This window comes from Pongo abelii, chromosome 21 (genome assembly GCF_028885655.2).
Source record: "Pongo abelii isolate AG06213 chromosome 21, NHGRI_mPonAbe1-v2.0_pri, whole genome shotgun sequence".
Taxonomy (NCBI): domain Eukaryota; kingdom Metazoa; phylum Chordata; class Mammalia; order Primates; family Hominidae; genus Pongo; species Pongo abelii.
This window is the reverse complement of record NC_072006.2, coordinates 32615274-32636438: the sequence shown is the minus strand read 5'-3', so window position 1 is coordinate 32636438 and position 21165 is coordinate 32615274. Positions and strand designations below refer to the sequence as shown.

Here is a 21165-nt window from a genome sequence, read left to right as displayed (position 1 = left end):
TGTTTCTTTGTTTTTGAGACAGGATCTCACTCTGTTGGCCAGGCTGGGATGCAGTGGTGCAATTCCTGCTCACTACAGCTTCAACCTCCTGGGTACAAGCGATCCTCCTGCCTCATACCCTCAACTAGCTTGAACCACAGGCACACACCACCATGAGCAGCTAATTTTTGAATTTTGTTTTTTAGAGACCAGGTCTCGCTGTGTTGCGCAGGCTGGTCTTGAACTCTTGCGCTCACGTAATCTTCTTGCCTTGGCTTCCCTCCCTGCTGGGATTACAGATGTGAGCCACTGTGCCCAGCTGTTCTTTATCTTTTTATCATTCATGCATCACTAAAAAATATAATTCTTTTCCTTTTGTATTTTGTTTATTTACTCAGAATTGTTTTGCAAGAATCATCTATGTTGTGTGTACTAGTTTACTTATTTTCATTCTTGTATAATTCAGTTGCACAAATGTACCATATTTTATTCTTCATTCTTTTCTCCCTTTTTTTTTCTTCTTTTCTTTTTTTTTTTTTTTTTTTTTTTTGAGACAGGGTCTGACTCTGTCGCCCAGGCTGGAGTGCAGTGGTGTGATCACTGCTCACTGCAGCCTCAACCTCCTGCTGGGCTTGTGATCCTCCCAGCTCTTCCTCCCACGTAGCTAGGACCACAAGTAGGTGCCTTCATGCCTGGCTAATATTTGTATTTTTTGTAGAGATAGCATTTTTCCATGTTCCCCACACTGGTCTTGAACTCCTGAGCTCAAGCAATCCACCCACCTCAGCTTCCTGAAGTGCTGGGATTAAAGGTGTGAGCCACCACACCTGGCCTCTTCATTCTATTTTTAGTGGACATTTGGATTTGTTCCAATTTGGATCTATTTCAAACAAAACTGCTATGAGCATTCATGTACATGTATCTTTTATATATGTACAAGAGTTTCTCTGCTGTATATATTATATATCTAAGAATTGGGCATGTGTGTCTTTATTGTTACTAGATTATGCTGAGGTGTTCTCCATCTTCTCATACCACACATGTCAAATGGAATGCAAGAGCAAATACCTCTAATGACATGTGGTACTGACACAGGTAAGGGTTTACTGGAGGAAACTTCCAGGCAAAGAGTTGAAAAAAATGTATATGATGCCCCAAATTCCCTTTATCCAAAAGGAAGCTTGCTTAGGTCAGGCAGGGCTAAACTCACTGTTGAAAGAGTTCCAGGAGAGTGGACCCTTTTTCATGACACTACATATTTATGAAGGCTAGCGAGGGCTGGGGGCACCTGTAAAACTAGCAACAACAGATGGAGATTTCTGGCCATGGAAATGTCTTAGCTGTAAATGAGGAGAATCCAGAGCTTGGACATCACTTGGGGAGCTCACATGCCAGTTCAGTCATGCTGAACTGTTTCTTTTGTGAAACGCATGTTCACATCTTTTGCCCATTATTATATTGGGTTATTTATTCTTCTTGGGGTTTGTCAGGATTCGTGTACTTGTGAATTGGTGTCTTTCATCAGTTCTGAAAAATTCTGTTAGCATCTCTTCAAAAGTTGCTCTTGGACTGGGCACAGTGGCTCACGCCTGTAACCCCAGCACTTTGGGAGGCCGAGGTGAGAGGATCCCTTGAACTCAGGATTTCAAGACTAGCCTGGGAAACATGGCAAAACCCTGTCTCTACAAAAAATGCAAAAAAATTAGCTGGGCATGGTGGTACATGCCTGCAGTCCCAACTACTTGGGAGGCTGAGGTGGAAGGATCGCTTGAGTCCAGGAGGTTGAGGCTGCATGCAATGGGCAGTGATCACGCCACTGCACTCCATCCTATGTGACAGAGCGAGACCCCATCTCAAAAATAAAGAATAAAAAATTGCTCTTGACTTTGGTGGTGGCTAATGCCCATAATCTCAACACTTTGAGAGGCAGAGGCAGGAGGACCACTTGAACCCAGGAGTTTGAGACCAGCCTGTACAACATAGGGAGACCCCGTCTCTACAAAAAAATACAAAACTTAGCTGGGCATGGTGTTGCATGCCTGCAGACCCAGCTACTCAGGAGGGTGAGGTGGGAGGATCGCTTGAGTCCAGGAGGTCGAGGCTGCAGTGAGCTTTGATGACTGCACTCTGGATGAGAGTGAGGCCCTGTCTCAAAAAAAAAAAAAAAAAGGCTGTCTCTCACCATTCTTCCTCTCTTCACTTGCCAGTTTTTCTTCCATGTCTTTTAACATCTCTTCAATATTTTCTATCTCTTTCCACATTTTCCTCTATCTCTCTCTGTCCTTTCCTCAGAAAGGATATTGTCTTCTGACCTAACTTCTAGTTCATTAATTCTCTCTTTAACTGTCTAACCCGCTATTATACACACCCATTCAGTTTTTAGTTTAGGTTGTTGTATTTTTATTTGTAGAAACTGCTAGGTTATATAGATATAGATATATAGATATAAATATAGATATATATTTTTTGAGACGGGAGTCTCACTCTGTCGCCCAGGCTGACTGCAAACTCCACCTCCAGGGTTCAAGCAATTCTCCTGCCTCAGCCTCCTGAGTAGCTTGGATTACAGGCAACTGCCACCATACCTGGCTAATTTTTGTATTTTTAGTAGAGAAAGGGCTTCACCATGTTAGCCAGGCTGGTCTCGAACTCCTGACCTCAGGTGATCTGCCTGCCTCAACCTCCCAAAGTGCTGAAATTACAGGCGCAAGCCACAGTACCTGACCCAAATAGCTCATTTTAAATTTTTTTTTCTTCCTCTAATCTGAGGAGGCATCTTGTATGACTTTTATTTTACACAATGTGAACATAGTTATTTTATAATCTGTAACTGGTGATTCAAATTTATTAAATCTTTGTAGGTCTAGATCTCCTATTTTTTACTGCTGCCTCATTTCCTTGATTTTTGATGTGATGCTTATCATACTTAAAAAATTATTTGTATGACAATTGAGTAATAAGTTTACTGATGTAAAATTCTCAGTTCATTTAAAAAATTATGTGTCACATGTAACGGACTGACCGATACAAAATTCTCTGTTCATTTTACAAACAGTATTCCCTAAAGTTGTACAATACTGTGATCCTACTCATGGATATTCTACAATATTTCAGATAATATAGGCTGACCAGCTAGGCACGGTGGCTCACGCCTGTAATCCCAGCACTTTGGGGAACCGATCACCTGAGGTCAGGAGTTTAGCCTGGCCAACATGGTGAAACCCTGTATCCACTAAAAATACAAAAACTAGCTGGGCGTGGTGGCACACGCCTGTAATCCCAGCTACTCTGGAGGCTGAGACAGGAGAATTGCTCGAACCTGGGAGGCGGAGGTTGCAGTGAGCTGAGATTGCACCAGTGCACTCCAGCCTGGATGACAGAGCTAGACTCTCTCGGAAAAAGAAAAAGAAAGAAGGAAGGAAGGAAGGAAAGAAGGTAGGTAGGTATATAGAGAGAGACTGGCCCATTTAACTTCATTTTAACCTCTCTTTGGCTTGACTTCCTATAACGTAAAGGCTGGAAAGCTAAAAGCTAAATATCCCAGCTTCTTTTCTATCTGGCATTCCTCCTGTAACCTAAGTCCTGTCAAACAGATGCACTGGCCCTAAACTTGGAGCTAAGAATGGGCAAAAGGAGGTGGCAACCACATTCGGGGAGATCAGATTTTCTGGCAGTCATGGTAGTGGAGCTGTATGGTTTCTTTGGTACAAATATGAAATGTTCTGGCATCTAGTCCCCAGTATCTTAGTTGCCAAATATAAAGCAATGGTGAAAGTGATTATTTCTCTAGGAATATTCCCATGACATACATGGTTGGGGATTCCCTCTTGCCTTTGTTGACACTGACTGTAACGTTTCTGGTTATGGAGCATCCAAGTCCGGTTTCCAGCCCTCCTGGAGAGTGTGTGAGCTTCCTAAGACCCTTTAATCAATCCCTTTCTGCTTATTCAGAGTGCTATTTAGAGTGGATTCTATCATCTACACCTAAGAACTCTTATATCCAATGAAACCAAAATAGAATCCAAGAAACCGTAGAACAAACTCAAGAGTACAATAACAAGAAATCCTAGACAAAAAAGCAGGCAAAGTTAAACTATGATGTTAGATGTGAGGATAGTGGTTACCCTTGACAGACAGGGGTATTGACTGGAAGGGTACACAAAGGGAGAATTTTGGAGTGCTGGTAGTATTGGGGTTTTTTAAACCTGGGTTATGGGTGCCTGAGTGTGCTCTGTCTGTGTACATTTATATGGCTGTGAACTTACATGCACTTTGCATTATATACGATAAGCTTCAATGAATTAAAAATCTGTTTTTGAAAAATGACGCTATATAAGTGGAGGTGAGGAAAAAAGGTGCAGGGAAATTTGGCACTAGATCCTTCATGGTGATTAATGGATATTGACGATGTGTGGGAGACACAGAGACATCTCAAGAAACAGTGCAAGAGCCAAGTAGTAGGCAGAACTTACATGGCAAAAGTCTGCATGGTGTCTTTATGCCAGATTTTGCCTATTAGTATTTGCCCCATTCCTGTCCTTGGAAGCTCTACTCTGAATGACAAGGGGGTTGGGAGACTACATTTTGTAGGCTTCCTTGCCAGCTGAGTTACTGTTAGATTTTGCCAGTGGCCTTCATAGATCAGGCACTAGAAAGTGGGAGGAAATGAGAAACGATCCTGTTTCTGGCTCTAGCCATGGCAGGTGATTGCTTGTGGTTGCAAGTAGTCACAAGTGATTACGAGCCTCCAGCACCATCAGCAAATACAGGTTATAAGCACCAGACCAAGGGTGCTATCCTGATTTCTGGGTAAAATTCCCTTCCTTTTCTTCATCCAGCTCTTTTTTGTTTATTTTTGTTATGGCCATCCAGGTTGGAGTACAGTGGCGCCATCATGGCTCACTGCTGCCTCTGCAGCCTCCACCTCCCAGGCTCCAGCGATCCTCCCACCTCTGCCTCCCTCAGCCATGCGCCACTACACCTGGCTATGTTTCTTCTTATTTTTGTAGAGGCGGGGTCTTGCTATGTTATCCAGGCTGGTCTCAAACTCCTGAGCTCAAGCAATCCTCCCACCTCAGCCTCCCAAAGTGCTGAGATTACAGGCGTGAGCCACCACACCCGGCCTCATCCAGCTCTTCCAACACCTTCCTATCCAATTTCCAGCATTAAATTTCCCTCCACTTTAAATGCCTAGAATGGGTTGTTTACCTGGCAAGACACAGACTGATACACAACTTCCCCTTCAGTCTGACAGAAACTCAGCAAAGCCTATCAGTTACCAATACTCTGAGAATGGCTGAAGCAAATTCAAATGTTCTCAGCTGACCCACCTTTGGCTGACCCTCCTCCTTGGAGCCATCCCTGTCCATACTCCACACCCTGCCCACCTCCCGTCTGAACTTCTAGAGCCACTACCTCTATTGCATCCTTGACTGCCCCAGTCCTGTTGATGTGCAGTGCTGTATTTCACGTGTGCAGCTCCCCTGCACTCTCACGGCACCTGGCCTCCACCCTAGCATGCCTCACAATGTACTGAACTGTCCTTTCCCTTGACTAGGAGCCCCAGGAGTTTGAGTGCAGGCACTGCTGATCCTGATTCCTTGCACGCCTGGCAATAAGCAGGCGCTTACAGAATGCCTGGCAGCGGTGTAATGGTACCTGTAGCAGAAGCTGATCAGCAGAAATGAGTTGCTCTGCCAGGCCCTTGGTTCAAGAAGAGCCCAGGTGGGATCCTCTTTTCACAAAATGTGTCCAGAAGCCAACTGATGAGAGTGTGCAAGTGTGCAGAATAGCAACTGAGGGGGAGGCTGAGGCCCGCCCCAGGGGGAGGACCTGGGGCACAGAGACAACACGAAGATGAGCTAAGGTGCCCGGTAGCTTTAATGAGCACCTTTTCCTCACTTTGTCCCTCCCTCTCTACTTTTCCCCTTCCCGTCTTGACAGGTCCAGCCTGCCCTAGGGCTCTTAAACCGCCCGTATCAATCCTTCTGTCCCCTTAGCCGCTCCAGGCGCCTGCGAAGGTCCGGGGGCACCTTGGCCCCAGCTGCCAGCAGCTCGCGCAGTCTCTGTTTGGGAGTCTTGGTGAGCACAAAATTGCAGGGGAAGGGGCCCTCTTCAAAGGTGACCCGACAGTTCCGTGTCACTGAATGGTAGCCCTCGGCACTGGCAGTCACCATGTAGTCCCCTGGGGTCAGCAGACGCCAATAATCCCCGCCCCACGCTGAGGAGAGTGAAGGGCACGATCAGGACCCAATCAATGATCCTCTGCTTCTTCCTGAGCCTCCAGCCCTCCAGCCCCTTCCCTTGCCCTCCCCGTCAAACACACCCGTGGTCACGTCATGGTTAATCCCATCCACGGCAATGACAGCATCAGCAATCCCAAGCTCCGTGTCCTTGTCCCGCACCACTCCTGCAATGCCCATGCGCACCTGTGTGGGAAGAGGTTATCAGAACCCTTCTGCAGGATAACGTGCCGTTTAGGTAACTTGCTGGCTCTGTTGCCCTGCAAATCTGATCAAAGTGGTAGGTCTACTGTGTTCCTAGGTGACACTACTTCTGGAAAAACTAAAAAGAAATATTGATTGATAAATCACATCTGGACTAAGAAAACGATAAATACCTGGTAGGAAGGCTTATCTATCCTTGAGCTTTCCCAGGTTATTGGGCTTGTCTTTGGTAGACCCTTCGGAAGCTCTGCTTATGGAGCCATTACAAGGGTTATGAGCTCCATGGAACATGAAGCTTCTATGCCAGGACAGCTCCTGCACCTGCCTCACGTGAGTCTCCTGAGGATAGCTCTGGGGCAGCGCCATGGACCACCAACTAGACTGCAGTGGAGGCTCCTCTCACCGGCTCTAACACGATGCCACGCTGCCAGCAAACTGCACTTCCTGTCCTGTGTGCTTCCAAGACAATCTGATACCAAGCATGGCCCATGGCATCTTGTGAGTCTGAATGCTCAGCTGAACCTTAGAAGAACCCCTGGTAGGAGCTGTAGCCTAAATGGACAGCAGGAGTGATTCAGGCAGGCTGAGGGCCGGGACGCAGATCTGACCTGCTCCAGGTAGGTGAGGAGGGCGTCTTTGTTGTTCTCCCACTCCTGGGGCAATTCATTCTCATGAGGGAACTTGTCACAGGACAGTTCCACAGTGATCTCAAAGCAGTTGGTGTGTAGGTAGCTGAAGTCATTCATGCCTAAGGGTACCACAGACACTGGTGCCTAAGCAGGCAGGATGCAGTCCCATCCTCCCGCTACCCTCCCTTCTCTGAGGGACACTTCAGGGTGGGAACAGATGCCAGCACTGTACGCAACCGCAGGCTGTCTTATCAGGGCAGGAGTTACGGGGCCAGGGCTAACTCCACCCTCAGGCACATACTCCCGGGGACTGTGTGCCAGTCAGCCCCGTTGATGATGTTGCCGTGCACGGAGAAGTCCTGGCTGTGGCAGGGTCGGCGGCTGGTGTCCTGCATGGCCAGATTACTGCCAGCATAGACAGTGCTGAGCCAGCGAAACACAGCATCGTCTGGTGTGGGCGTGAGCTCGCGAGCAGCCCACGGGGTGCGAGTCATGTCGAATGGGTAGGACACCACGAGCTCACCCCCGTGGAGGTTGGCACTTAGCACAAAGGGGATCCGCTTCATCCACTTGATTACTGCCCGCGTTTCAGGAGCCACCTGGATGGGGCAGGTCAGGAGGGGCAGGAGACAGAGACAAGGTCCGCCCCCCACAGCCCTCCGTTGCCACCTTCAGAATACTCACGGTGGCATTGGGCAGGGTGTAGTAAGTGGGCAATGGCAGGTGATGGTTGGGGACGATGTGGGGCACCTTCCCATCATCCTGTGCTTCCCACAGTGGTGTGTTGAGGTCAGCAAAATTATGGTTAAGGTCGATGCTCTGGTTGTTCCAGCGGCCCTCAGCCCAGCCCACCAGCTCTGAACCCTGCCAGGCAAGGGTCTTGTTCAAGTCGAGCAGGTCCAGCCACCAGGGCAGAAGGACAGAGTGGCCCTCATGCTGGGTGGCCTACCCGGTGGTAGGCGATCTCATAGCCATCAGGGTTCATGGAGGGCAGCAGATGAATGCGCATCTCAGTGAGCAGCCGGGTCACCCGTGGGTTCCCTCGCAGGAACTCATGGCACAGGAACTGCATCAGGAGCAGAAGCAACTCCCGCCCCAGGGCCTCATTCCCATGCATGCCAGCCACATAGCGCACCTCAGGCTCCCCTGGGGACACATGGGGGCTTGCAGCGGGCTCATGCCTGGGGCCCTGCCCTGTGCCTACCTCTCCCCACTCCCCTTGCCAGTACCCAGCTCATGCTCCCCAGGCTGGTCCGACATTTCCATCACATACAGCTTCAGGCCATGGTAGCTCTTCCCAATGCTGTAGATGCGGGTGATGTTGGGGCATTGCTCTTGTACCTGCTTCATCAGCTGGCGGGCAGAGTGTAGCATGGCATGAGGCATAGGAGGGGTCCACCCAGGGGCAGATCACATGTGCCATGGAAAGACTTAAAAAGTCAGCGATGGCCCACACAGAGGGGGCATCCCATCATGGTACAGGAAGGGAGCGGCAGCAGAGCCGGGAGGAAGGGGCAGGCTGGGGGTGGCGCCATAATAAGGGAAAGTGGGATGGAGCTTAGGGGTCCACAGGAGAGAAGGCTGAGACATCAGGAGGCGGCAGGGGCATACAAGCGCAGTCACAGCAGGTTGTGCCCCGGTGGGGAGGGGACCTGAGATGGGTGGCCCTCCTTCCTGGGTCATAGGGATTATATCTGACCTTCCTCATGGCCTTGTAATTGTGATGCCGAAAGTCTAGAGGGTCAGAGGATCCCGACGCAGGGGCCTCAAGGAATAGGTCATTGGGGTCTGGTGGAGGTTGAGTTTATAGTAAAGGGTATGTCCACAGTGAAGGATGCACCCTGCATCCAGGCCCTGCCCAACCAGCCCTGGCCTGACTGCCCACCTGAGACTGGGCAGGCCAGGATCTCTGCCCGGAGGCAAGGCGCACCTCCCTGGAGCCAGGTCTGGGGCAGCAGGCGAATAAAGCGGGCCACCTGGGGCTCTGGCAGGAGGTTCAGCACTGGAGTTTCTGGGTCTGAATTGGCAGGAAATACCTGGGGGCAGCAAGTTCTCTGTTGTGGCTGCTCAAACCCCAGAAGCCTGGCCCAGGACCCAGGGAAGGAGCTCAGGCCTCCAAGCTCACTGTCTCCCCACCCTAGTGGGCTCAGCTAGAGACCTGTACTGTGCATCAAACACAGACCCCGGCCCACAGCCCCTGCCAACGGGCAGCCCCAGGCAGCCTTGCTCTCTGGGTTGGACACAGTTCTTTAGACCAGTTTGGCCACATGACTCAGGGGAAGCCAATCCTAGAGCTGGCCAGGACTCCACATTGTAGCCTGGTGTAAAAAGAGGTCCATGAGACGCGGAAGTCAGAACCACGAGGAGGCAAGAAGCGATGTGGACCAGAGGCCCCGGGCTAGAAGGGGCATGCCAGGAGCAAGCTGTACTGTGAAGCAGCACCCACCCTATGGTGGCATTATCTGGGGAGGATGTGGGCATGTCCCAAAGCAGCTGGCTCCCAATGGTGCCTGCCGTGTGCCACCCTCCTGACAACAAGCCCCACCCCCCTGGGAAGTCTAAGCTGGCATCTATTCCTTGTCCTCAGAGGAGCCTCAGCCTAGCCTGGACTGGGTGCCCAACTCCCAGCATGGAGGGCCCAGCCACAGTGGGACCACTCACTGCGTCCATCCCACTGCTGTGCTTCCTACTTCCCCACCAGGTCCGACTGTCATTGCTGAACTGGACCTTGTATGATGTGACCCAGTCATACCTGGCAGGAGAGGTGAAGACAGATCATCAGTGCCCCCAGGAGTCCCACCCTAGTCCTTCTGTGACCTCCTGACCTAGGGTTAGTCTGCCTCACCTCCAGACAGAGTTTCTGCCCTGTGTGATAACACCCGAGAAGCGGGTGGGGTGCCCAGCATCCACCTGAAACCACGGATCAGTGTCCTGCTCCTCAGCACACCAGGCTCCATCATATAGATCGCCGTCCTCCAGGCCTGACTGCAGACACAGGACATGGTGGTCAGGCCCAGGTGGACAGAGTGGGGCAGGCCAGGACAGAGAGGAGGCAGGAGAGAAGCTCCCAGGGGCTGCCTTCCCTACCCTGAGACCATGGCTGTGAGCCAGGATTACTGACCTGAATGTTGAGCCGTCCTCGGTGTGGTCCAAGACCAAAGGACTGGCTGCTGGATGCCTCAAGCCGGCTATCTGAAACTCGCAGGGACTCCAGACCCAAAGGAGGACAGCCTGGGGCGGGCATAGAGCAGTGAGACAGGACCAGAGGGAGGGTAGTCAGGGCAGGTGGGAAGCTGAGCCTAAGCTTGCTCCTGTGCTAGGCAAGCAAGGGGCATGCCGGTGCCCATGAGGCCAAGAACTGTGTTGGTAAAGTGCCCCAGGGGCTGCAAGTCTGGGCTGGGCCCCTGGAGAGGAAGTACCTGTTTCTTGTTTCTCAGCGGGGTTGAGGGTGGCTGCTGGAGTGGGGGTCACAAGGGGCCTGGCAGTCACCAGGGGGGTGGGGCGAGTTAGCTTCTTCCGCTTCTTCATAATGACCTTTTTCTTCTTGATGACTCGGATCCGGACATGCTGTGCTGAGGTCCCTTGGGGTCCGAGAGGCACAGCATGGGGGAAAGGAAGAATGGTGAAACCCCAGATGGAAAAGTCTGCCAGCCCAAGAAGACATGCGAGCCCACAGCAGTCCACACCGCCAGGATCTAACAGCCTTCGCAGGACATCAAAGGCCTGCAATCTGACCCCAACCTGCCTCTCCAGCCACTTCCTTGGCTCCTCCTTCTCCTCCCTGATGTGACTACATGCTTGGCCAGCCTCCCCTCTGAACCTCTAATCCAATGGAGAGCTGCACCCAGCCTCTAGAAACTGTTTGGTTGCTCCAAAGAGCTGAGTCTGGCACTTTACCTCCAGGCCTCTGCACTAGCTATACCCTCCCCTGTAATGCTACCCCTTGCCTCTGATTTTTTCACTTAATTCCCATTCTTCCTTTGCATCTCAGCCCAGAAGCCTTTCCAAGGAGGCTTTCTTAGCTCCAGACTCAGCATCATGCCCCAAAACCCCTGTGCCACTTCCATTGTTGTGTCTGCCCTCTGGGCTCAGATGGCCTGTCCTGGAATCCATGTCTGCTTGGATGTCGAGGCTTTCAGGGCTGGGCCTGCCCGCCTGCCCGCCCGCCCGCCCGCCCTTCAGCACAAGGCTCTGCAGAGGGCAGGTGCTGGGGGTACCCATCGAAGCTCCACAGCCGCCTCCAGAACAGGCTGCCCATTTCCGCATCTGGTGCCCCTGTGCCTTTGCCCGCCGCTTCCTTCTTGGCAGCCCTCTCTCTCTCTCTCCAGACTCTCCTGACTCGGGGACATCACCCTTCAAGACCCTCTTCCACTTGCCTCCTCTAGAAGCCCCTGAGTGCCATCCGCTTGTGCTCTTCCTCTCCTATTCCACATCTGGAAAGCTGGGAGGTCAGGCTGCCTTCCTCTCCCGCTCTGCCCCATCCTCCCGGCAGCCTCAGCGAGGGGCTCTCCCTTCTTTCCTTTTGTTCTTTCTCTCCAGCCCTCGCCTTCAAACTCTCTCCTACGCAGTCTTGCTCTGCACCTTGAGAGCTTTTGCCCCTCTGTCTCCCCTCTTGCCAGTTCTGGCATGTTTCGTCTTTGGTGAAAAGGGAAGGTTTGGGGCTTGGAAGAGGCAGCATCCCACTGGCGCCTGTCCTGGGACTGCTGACTAGGTCTGGCAGGGAACCGGGGCTGCCGAGTCAGCAGCCATTGCTCCCAGTAGGGAGTTGAGGGAGTGTGAGTGTGTATATGTGTGTGTGCACTGTGAGTGTGAGAGAGTGTGTGTGCACTGTGAGTGTGTGTGCACTGTGAGTGTGTGTGCGCGTGCGCGTGAGTGTGCGTGTGTGAATGTGCATGAGTGTGAATGCGCGCGCGTGTGAGTGCAAGTGTGCGTGTGTGAATGTGTGTGAGTGCGCGCGCGTGTGTGCGCGTGAGTGCGAGTGTGCGTGTGGGGTGAGTGTGCATGAGTGTGAGTGTGCGTGGGTGTGAGTGTGCGTGTGCCCGCGTGTGATAGGGAGGGGTCGCCCCCCCGGGGCGGGGGAGCCGGGCAGTCGGCTTGCGGGGGAGCGGACCGTCGGTCGGGGAACTCACCGTTAGCTGTCTCCGCCGGCGGCTGTGCCGGGCTGCTATGCGGGGCCGGGATCGAGCCTGGGACCTTGGTGGTCCCCGGCTGCGCGAGGCCCAGCACCGAGTTCCTGGGCGCCCCCAGAGCCGGGCCGACGGCCGGCGCGAAGGCGGCCAGGGCGAGCAGGAGCCCCCACATGGCGGGGATTCAGTGCCAAGGGCGCGCGGGCTGCGGCGGGTGGTGGGTCGGTCTCTTCCTGCCGAGTGCGCCGAGCCCCCCGCCCCTTCCTGCCCCCCGCCCCTCCGCAGCCTCCTGCCCGCCCACAGCCCGCTGCCCGCCTCGGACCTCGGAGAGGAGGAGAGGGCCGGGAGGAGCGAGCGGGACTGACCTCCAAGGGGCCGCCCCAGGTCTCGGGACCGCCGACTCTGCCCTTCCTCTCCACCGTCTTGGGCTAACCCGCCTCACTGGCGAGCTGCGCCTTTATAGTCTACAAAGCCACACTGAAGAGACCAAAGATCACCTGGTGGCCATCAAGTCGACCAACAGGAGGCAAAGCCCCTTATCTGAGGAATTCAGAATGACACTTCCCTATTGTCTAAAGCCACATCTGGTACCAAGCTTCCTTCCCAAGAATTTATAAGTAACTAGAATTTCTGTACATTTCCGGAATGCGTGCACGTTAAGACCCATTGTGCAAACTTTGCTGACATCAAGGCACCAAAATATCGACAAATGTAACCATTTACCATGACCTAAGTGACGAATGTGGTCCAAATTACCCTGGAGTTCCCCGCAGGGAGCTCAGTCCTCTCTTGCTGAAGCGCCTACTGCGCTCTGCTGCAGCGTCCTTTCCATCTAATAAAACTTTCCTTTTCAGACCTATACTGTTGTTAATAAGTTCTTTTACCACCCGGGCGCCAACCACTTCCCGGTTCCGGAGCTCTAACACCTCGCCTGGCATCTTGGTGGCCCACACGGGGACTTCACTGGGATTTCCTTCTTCCTTTTTCTCTCTGCTTCCTTCTACGGTCTGGTTCTTTACTCTTTGGGGAACTGACGGTCCCGGTGGAGGCAGCTCTTTTGTGGGATCCTGAAGCCCTAGAGAAGGGATACCTGGCTGTCCTTGCCCTTAGGGGTGAGGGACTGGCCAGGGCTCTTTTCTGTTTTCGGACTGCCAGTGAACCAGCTTGAGTTCTCGTTGGCAACTGGCAGTTTCTGGCCAAGCGCCATCCCCCAGTATTACCCCAAGGCCAAGACAAAAGAGCTATTGCCCATCAGAGTGGCAGGGCGCTTTCATTTTAACACTCCATAAGCCTTGTCCTGGAAGCGGTGGATCTCAGTTCTACACAGGGATGCCTCAGGGATCTTGTAGTTCCTTGTCTAAACCCAACTTCGGTTCAATTCATTCAGTTCCATCCAACTCGCCCTTGGATTGCCCCCTTAAAAATGGTCCCATTGGTCTCATTTAGACCCACAAACTCTTAAAAATAAGTATATAAGGCTGAGCACAATGGCTTATACCTGTAACCCCAGCACTCTGGGAGGCCAAGGCAGGCAGAGCACCTGAGGTCCGGAGTTAAAGACCCCGACTCTACTGAAAATACAAAAATTGGCCAGGCACAGTGACTCACACCTGTAATCCTAGCACTTTGGGAGGCCGAGGTGGGTGGATCACCTGAGGTCAGGAGTTCGAGATCAGCCTGGCCAACATGGCGAAACCCTGTCTCTACTAAAAATACAAAAAAAAAAAAAAAAAAAAATTAGCCAGCGGGCTAATTATATGTGGCGGGCACATATAATCCCAGCTACTAGGGAGGCTGAGGTGGGAGAATCGCTTGAACCCGGGGACCGAGGTTGCAGTGGGCCAAGATGGCGCCACTTCACTCCAGTCTGGGCGAAAGGGTGAAACAAAGTCTCAAAAAAAAAAAAAAAAAAATTACGAAAGTTAGCTGGGCGTGGTGATGCGCGCCTGTAATTCCAGCTACTCCAGAGGCCGAAGCAAGAGACTCACTTGAACCTAGGAGGCAGAGGTTGCAGTGAGCCAAGATGGCGCCACAGCACTCCAGCCTGGGCGACAAAGCAAGACTCTGTCTCAAAAAATAAAAATAAAAAATAAATAAAATTTTAAAAAGCATATACTTTTTTTGTAATATTGCTTGGGTTCAATACAAACTCCCTAATCAAACAATTTGGCCAATTAATGAAACTGGGATTGCAATGTTATTTTACAACTTAACTGATTTTTTGCTGGAACCTTGGAAAGGATTCGGAAGTCCCATATGTTCAGGTCTTTTTTGCTTTATCCCCAAACCCAAACCCAAAATTACAGACAAATTGTCATGTATGCTTCCGAGGAACTTCCTCCCTCCCCAATTCTGATGTCTTAGATGATCCTTCCTTTTGCCTATTACACCCTCCTCAACCTGCTCACTCTTCACCTACACCCTCTCCATCTGCTCCATTCCCTAGTCAATCTCCCACCCACACACCCAAATACTTTCTCCCCTTCACATACTCTCAGGGGAGTCACACATGCTAGTAGTACAGAGTCCTCAGAAAAATCCCCAAAATATTTTGCCTCTCCCCAAGGTGGCTAATGAAGATTTGGGAACAAGCCGAGTTCATATCCCTTTTCTGATCATGTCTGATCTTTTGCAAATTCAATCCAAGTTGGGTTCATTTAGTCAGGATCCCTCTAAGTTCATTCAAGAATTTCAGACTTTAACTGTTGCCTTTGATTTAACCTGGCAAGATGTATTTGTGGTATTAACTACCTGCTGTTCCCACACACAAAAAAATCACACATGTGGTCTTTAGCATGGGCAGTTGAAGCTCATGCTCCGAATCCTAATAACAGAGCTGGGCAGAAGCTGTCCCCAGCATAGAACCTATTGGCAATACCAGGCCACCAATTCTGGCCCAAACAGAGGTAGGGGCAGACAGGATCATATGGTAACTTCTCCGTTGGAAGGAATGAAAAATATATAATAAAACCTGTTAATTTTTCTAAATTATAGGAAATAATAGCTGGGCGTGGTGGCTCACACCTGTAATCCCAGCACTTTGGGAGGCTGAGGTGAGTGGGTCACCTGAGGTCAGGAGTTTGAGACCAGCCTAGCCAACGGGGTGTTTTTGTAGAAACCCCGTCTCTACTAAAAATACAAAATTAGCTGGGCGTGGTGGTGCATGCCTGTAATCCCAGTTACTCCGGAGGCTGAGGCAGGAGAATCGTTTGAACCTGGGAGGCGGAAGTTGTGGTGAGTTGAGATTGTGCCACTGCACTCCAGCCTGGGCAACAAGAGCGAAACTCCATCTCAAATAAAATAAAATAAAAAGAAATAATAATTTTGTATGTATGAAACTATCTGAAAGCCCTGCCCTTTTCCAAGCTAGATTGGTGGAGGCCATGCATAAATACACAAATTGAAACCCCAGGGGCCAGGCGTGGTGGCTCACACCTGTAATCCTAGTACTTTGGGAGACCAAGGTGAGGCGGGCGGATCACCTGAGGTCAGGAGTTGGAGACCAGCCTGGCCAACATGGTGAGACCCTGTCTCTACTAAAAACACAAAAATCTGTGGGCATGGAGGTGCATGCCTGTAATTCCTGCCTTTTAATGCTTATATCTTCCAGCTTACAATGATTCCACTTACAGATGACAATGCAATCCCAATACCAGCCTGCAACAGCAACTTCTATTTTCACGGGGCCTCTTGATGGAATCTGGTCTTCCCTCCATGAACAAGTTTTTCATGACCCTTCATTCTCTTCATGACAGAAAGCAAGAAAGGGAAAAATGCAACTAATCCTTTCAACGCCCCTTTTCAGCAGGAAGTAGCCAGACAGACTGGACACCCCTCTTCACTGTGCCATTTTCCCTTTCTTGGGATCCTAACAGACAAGTAGACATGAGCATGGAGAAATACAAAGGGTCAAAGATTTGCACAAAATATTAACCGGGGGAAAATGAGGAGAGCAAGGATCACCTGGTGGCCGTCAAGCAGACCATCAGGAGGCAAAGCCCCTTATCTGAGGAACTCAGAATTATACTTTCCTATTATTTAAAGCCACATCTGGTACTAGGCTTCTTTCCCTAGAATTTCAATACATCTCCAGAATGCACGCATGTTGGAACCCATTGTGCAACCTTTGCTGTCATCAAGGTACCAAAATGTCTACAAATGTAATCATTTACTATGGCCTACATAACTAATGTGGTCAAAATTACCCTTCAGTTCCCTGCAAGTGAGCTCAGGCCTCTCTTGCTGAAGAGCCCGGCTGTGCTCTGCTGTGGAGTTCTTTCTATCTAATAAAACTTTTCAAACCTATACTGCTATCGATAAATTCTTTTACCACCCGGGAGCTAACCATTCGTGGCTGCAGCCCCCGGGGCTCTGACACCCTACCTGGCACACAGCATTTCACTTAGCTCCTCGAGGCCCTTAGCCCGCAGCAGACATCTACTTTGTACCGTGCACTATGCCAGGAGTTTTACACGTGGCCGCTGAATCGAACTTCATTTTACAAACTGGTAAGCTGAGGCTCAGTGCGGCTGACTTGGGCGAAGTAGCAAAGCTGAGAACTTTGGGAAGGAAACTACAACCGGAGAGGAAAAGCTATCCAGAGCCAGAGGCCCCCTGGCAGGGCGGGTGGGACAGAAGGGGAAAAAGAGTGAAGGGAAAATGAGGCGGCGGGGGGCTAGGGAGGGACCTGGAGCCTGGGGAGAGGGCTGGTCCCGGAATCCTCCAGAAAGACAACCCAAGGAGCCCAAGAAGAGGCGGCACGGCGGCGCTTCCCACCACCACCATCACCAACCCCGGCCCCGCCCCTCCTCTCCTTTCCCTTCCCTCCCCTACTCCTTCGCTCACTCACCCGGCTGCCACGTCCCGTCCTGGGGTTACATAACCCTGAAAGAGAAGCCTGAGCGATAGCCCGCGGGCTGGGGCTGGGGTGGAGGAGCCAAGGCTTGACGCGCGCCCTGACCTCCCCTCCAGCTCCTCGCCCCTGACCCGTATTCTCCTCGGGGAGCCGGCAGCCCTGGGTCTGCCCAGATCCGGAGATGCCCTTCTCGTCCTCCCTCCAAGACCCCTTTGGATCCTGCATTCCTGGTCATCTCTCCAGAAGGAAGGAAACGCGTCCAGCGGTGTGCCTTTGGCCAGCGCTTGGCCTTTGCAAAGGGCTCTCCAGGGAGATGCTCCCATCCCCACGAGAAGCGATGCCCAGAAGTGGCCCGCAATCCTCTGGCGTAAGCGGGACCCTGCGCAAATGTTTTTTGCGGGGCCACTATCTATATAAATGATTTGAATCACCCAAAATCAGCTTGTCGGCACCATTCTGGCGGCCCACGCTCACACGAACCCCAGAAAGAAATAGCGCGCCGCAGTCTGGGACTGAGGCCCACCACCGGCAGGGACTACCTCATAGGCACCGGTCCTGGAGCTCCTCGAGGCATCTGGTCTGCCCCACGCGCGCAGGGTAAAGAGCTAGAGGACCCCCGAAAGGGAGTGACCCCACAGGGCCCACGTGCAACCGGGTCCCGCCTCGGAGCGCCCTGCCTCGACGGCGCTGCCGGGTCCCAGGCCCTGGATGGGAGGACAGAGAGACATTCAAGGGAAGCGCTGCACAGCCGGGACTCCCTGGACGCCAGGCCGGGGCAGATGGGCAGCGCCGATGCTTCCCGAAGGTGGGAGGCCGCAGTCTGAACAGGTCCCGAGGGCTGCTAAGCGTCCCGCCAAAGCCCAATCTGGCCACCTCCAAGTTTCTGGTCCCCACACCCATCCATGTTTCTCGGGGGTTGGGAAGGAAGGAGGCGGCACAAGAAACAGGACATCTCAGCCTCCTGAAGCCCACACCCCCTCCAAGCCGTTCCCCACGCAGTAGGCAAATTGTGTCAAGTTCCTCCAGGCTTAAGCCCCCAGTGGGTTCACCTGCAAGGTCTTCAGGACCAAGTTCTTCCTGCCCACGCCTTTCCCATTCCATCTGCCTCCCTATCCCCTGGCTGCCATCCCCCCAGTCACTCCTGCATTCTAGCTGCTCCTCCCACGCAACAGCCCAACTAGCCTTCTGGCCTTTTAATTTGTGCATGGAATTTGCCTTCTCCGTCAGATTTCCTTTCAATATCACCTGCTCCCAAAGGCTTTCCCTGACTACCCTGACTAAAGCAAACTTTTTCACTTTACACACTCTATCCTCCCACCCGTTTAAATTATTGTCTTCAAGGCACTCAACACTGAGATGATCTTGCTTTACTTATGTGTTGGCTGTTCAAGTTCCCCCACCCCCACCCAGCAGGAGGTAAGTACCCTGCCAGAAGAACTTTGTACCCAAATGTCTACAGCTGCACCTCAGAGCCTAGAACAGCACCTGGTCCCTAGTCAGCTCTCATAAAGTGTGTGCATAATATATTCAAGGTTAGAGGGGACAAAGCAGGGCTGAAAGGACCTCCCCAACAGTGCCAGGATTTACAGGAGAGGACATGGCAGGCCATAAACTGAAAGACCAGTTCCCAAAGTGACTAGGGTGGAGCAGCTGGCACTCTCCCACCAATCTTTTAGGGGCCAGGGCTGCAGGATGCTCCACCTCTTTTTTTTTTTTTTTTTTTTTTTTTTGAGACGAGTTTCACTCTGTCACCCAGGCTGGAATGCAGTGGTGGGATCTCGGCTCACTGCAAGCTCCGCCTCCTGGGTTCACGCCATTCTCCTGCCTCAGCCTCCCGAGAAGCTGGGACTACAGGTGCCCACCACCACGCCTGGCTAATTTTTTGTGTTTTTAGTATAGACGGGGTTTCACCGTGTTAGCCAGGATGGTCTCGATCTCCTGACCTCATGATCCGCCCACCTCGGCCTGCCAAAGTGCTGGGATAACAGGTGTGAGCCACCGTGTGTGGCCAGGATGCTCCACCTCTTATGTCTCCTGCACCCAGCTCCCATCTCCCTTCCCACCACTCTGCACTCCCTGCCCCTCTGCCCTATTGAAACCCTTACGACCCCTTGGTTCCCTGCTGTGTCTCCTGAGCCCTGCATCACCTTCTCACACTCTTCTCCACTCCCAGCCCTGCTGCCACCCCTGGCCCTTGCCACTGGCTACCTGGGGCTGCAAAGATACAAGCAGCAGGATCTGGAGGTGATAGCTCCAGGGGCAGAGGGGCAGGTTTGCACCCAGGTACCTGTATAGCCAGATCTCATCTACCAGGAGCCAGGTAGAAGATCTTTCGTGTTCTCACTAGGTGCAATTGAGAAGGACTGCATAGTGGCACCTGCCTAAAAGGGATTTTAATGTAAGGGGTGGGCTAGGAATCTCCTGCCAACTCCCCGGTGTGGTTAGGTGGTTGGAGGGGGAGAGGATAGGTGACTCTGGTGACATACAGGTTTCGTTTCACGTCCCACTTCTGACGTGTATTTTGTTTGGCTATCCTTGGGCAGTAGTTTCACCTCCCTGAGACTTAGTGTCCTCATCTGTAAAATAGGAACCGTATCCTTCTCCCAGGTTTGCTGTGATGATAAAGTGAGATAATATAGGGTCTTGGGGGCTCCTAGATTGATCAGATGAATTAAAGGTGGGGAAAACAGCATAACACAGCCCTCTTACTCCTACATACTTGGATGGAATAAAACAGTATCAAGGAAAAGAAAGGAAACTGTGTCCAGCTGCACAAATAATGAAGTAGAATCTACTGCCTGCCTGTGCCTCTAATCTCCTGTGCCTGGATGCTAAAGCAGAACTCATTTCCTGCTAGGTGCTCTCCCTGTGATGTAGGTGAGCATTGATGGAGCCTCACATGGGACCAGGATGCAAAGGGGAGCAAAGGGGAGCATCTCCCCACTCACCTGTTCTCCCCTCATCACTTTCTATCCCAGCTTTCTCTCCTACATACATCAAGGTCTTTGAGAGCCTTGCTCCACAAAGTGTGGTTGAAGACCAGCAGCAGTGGCATCCCCTGGGAACTTGTTAGAAATGCAGAACAGGCCGGGTGCGGTGGCTCACACCTGTAATCCCAGCACTTTGGGAGGCCGAGGCAGGTGGATCACCTGAGGTCAGGAATTCGAGACCAAATACAAATACAAAACTTACCTGGCCAACACGGTGAAACCCCGTCTCTACTACAAATACAAAACTTAGCTGGGTGTGGTGGTGCACACCTGTAATCCCAGCTATTCAGGAGGCTGAGGCAGGAGGATGGCTTGAACCCAAGAAGCGGAGGTTGCAGTGAGCTGGGATGGTGCCACGCACTCCAGCCTATGTGAAAGAGCTAAACTCTGTCCAAAAAAAAAAAAAAAAAAAAAAAAAAAAAAAAAAAAAAAAAAAACACCTCTGCCCCAGACCTATTGAATCAGAATCTGCATTTTTTTTTTTTTTTTTTTTTGAGACAGAGTTTCTCTCTGTCTCCCAGCCTGGAGTGTAGTGGCCAGATCTTGGCTCACTAAACTGCCACCTCCCGGGTTCAAGCAATTATCCTGCCTCAGTCTCCTGAGTAGCTGGGACTACAGGCATCCGCCACCACACCCGGCTAATTTTGTGTTTTTAGTGGAGACGGGGTTTCACCATATTGGCCAGGCTGGTCTCGAACTCCTGACCTTGTGATCCGCCCGCCTTGGCCTCAGAATCTGCATTTTAACAAGACCTCCAGAGGATTCAACCCCAGGAGATGCATATGCGTGTTAAAGACTGAGTTTTATCCTGGTATTTGATGCTGTCACTGGTAATTTTATCTTAAGCCACAAGCGTATATCCACATAACATTAGGGAATTGGTCTTTCATTTACCCTGGGAAGGAATACTCCTGATCTCCACAGCATGACTATCTGTTGATTTGTTCTTTGTAACTAAGTCATTTTTATCAAAATAGTACAAAATATAGTTTTGGTTTTGTTTTTTTAGAGACACTGTCCTGCTCTGTTGCCTATGTTGGGGAAAACAGCCCCATACTACCTAGCGGTTACCCCGAGTCCCGGGGAAACAAAGGAGTTAGAAAGAGACAGAATAAGCGTTTAAAAGGCGGGTCCAGGGGA

General features: G+C 51.6%; 1 protein-coding gene across 1 annotated transcript; it reads right to left on the bottom strand.

The window, feature by feature from the left end:
* Positions 1-4140: 4140 nt before the first annotated feature.
* On the bottom strand, positions 4141-12431 carry CPXM1 (carboxypeptidase X, M14 family member 1). The gene is made up of 14 exons (XM_002830111.5): positions 12184-12431; positions 10474-10635; positions 10176-10285; positions 9900-10039; positions 9716-9806; positions 8940-9090; positions 8754-8842; positions 8284-8407; positions 8004-8200; positions 7739-7918; positions 7356-7653; positions 7034-7173; positions 6305-6407; positions 4141-6199 (listed from the first exon to the last, which is right to left on the bottom strand). Exons 1-14 carry the CDS (start codon positions 12353-12355, stop codon positions 5958-5960), a joined length of 2199 nt encoding a protein of 732 aa, XP_002830157.1. The 5' UTR covers positions 12356-12431; the 3' UTR covers positions 4141-5957.
* Positions 12432-21165: the final 8734 nt, after the last annotated feature.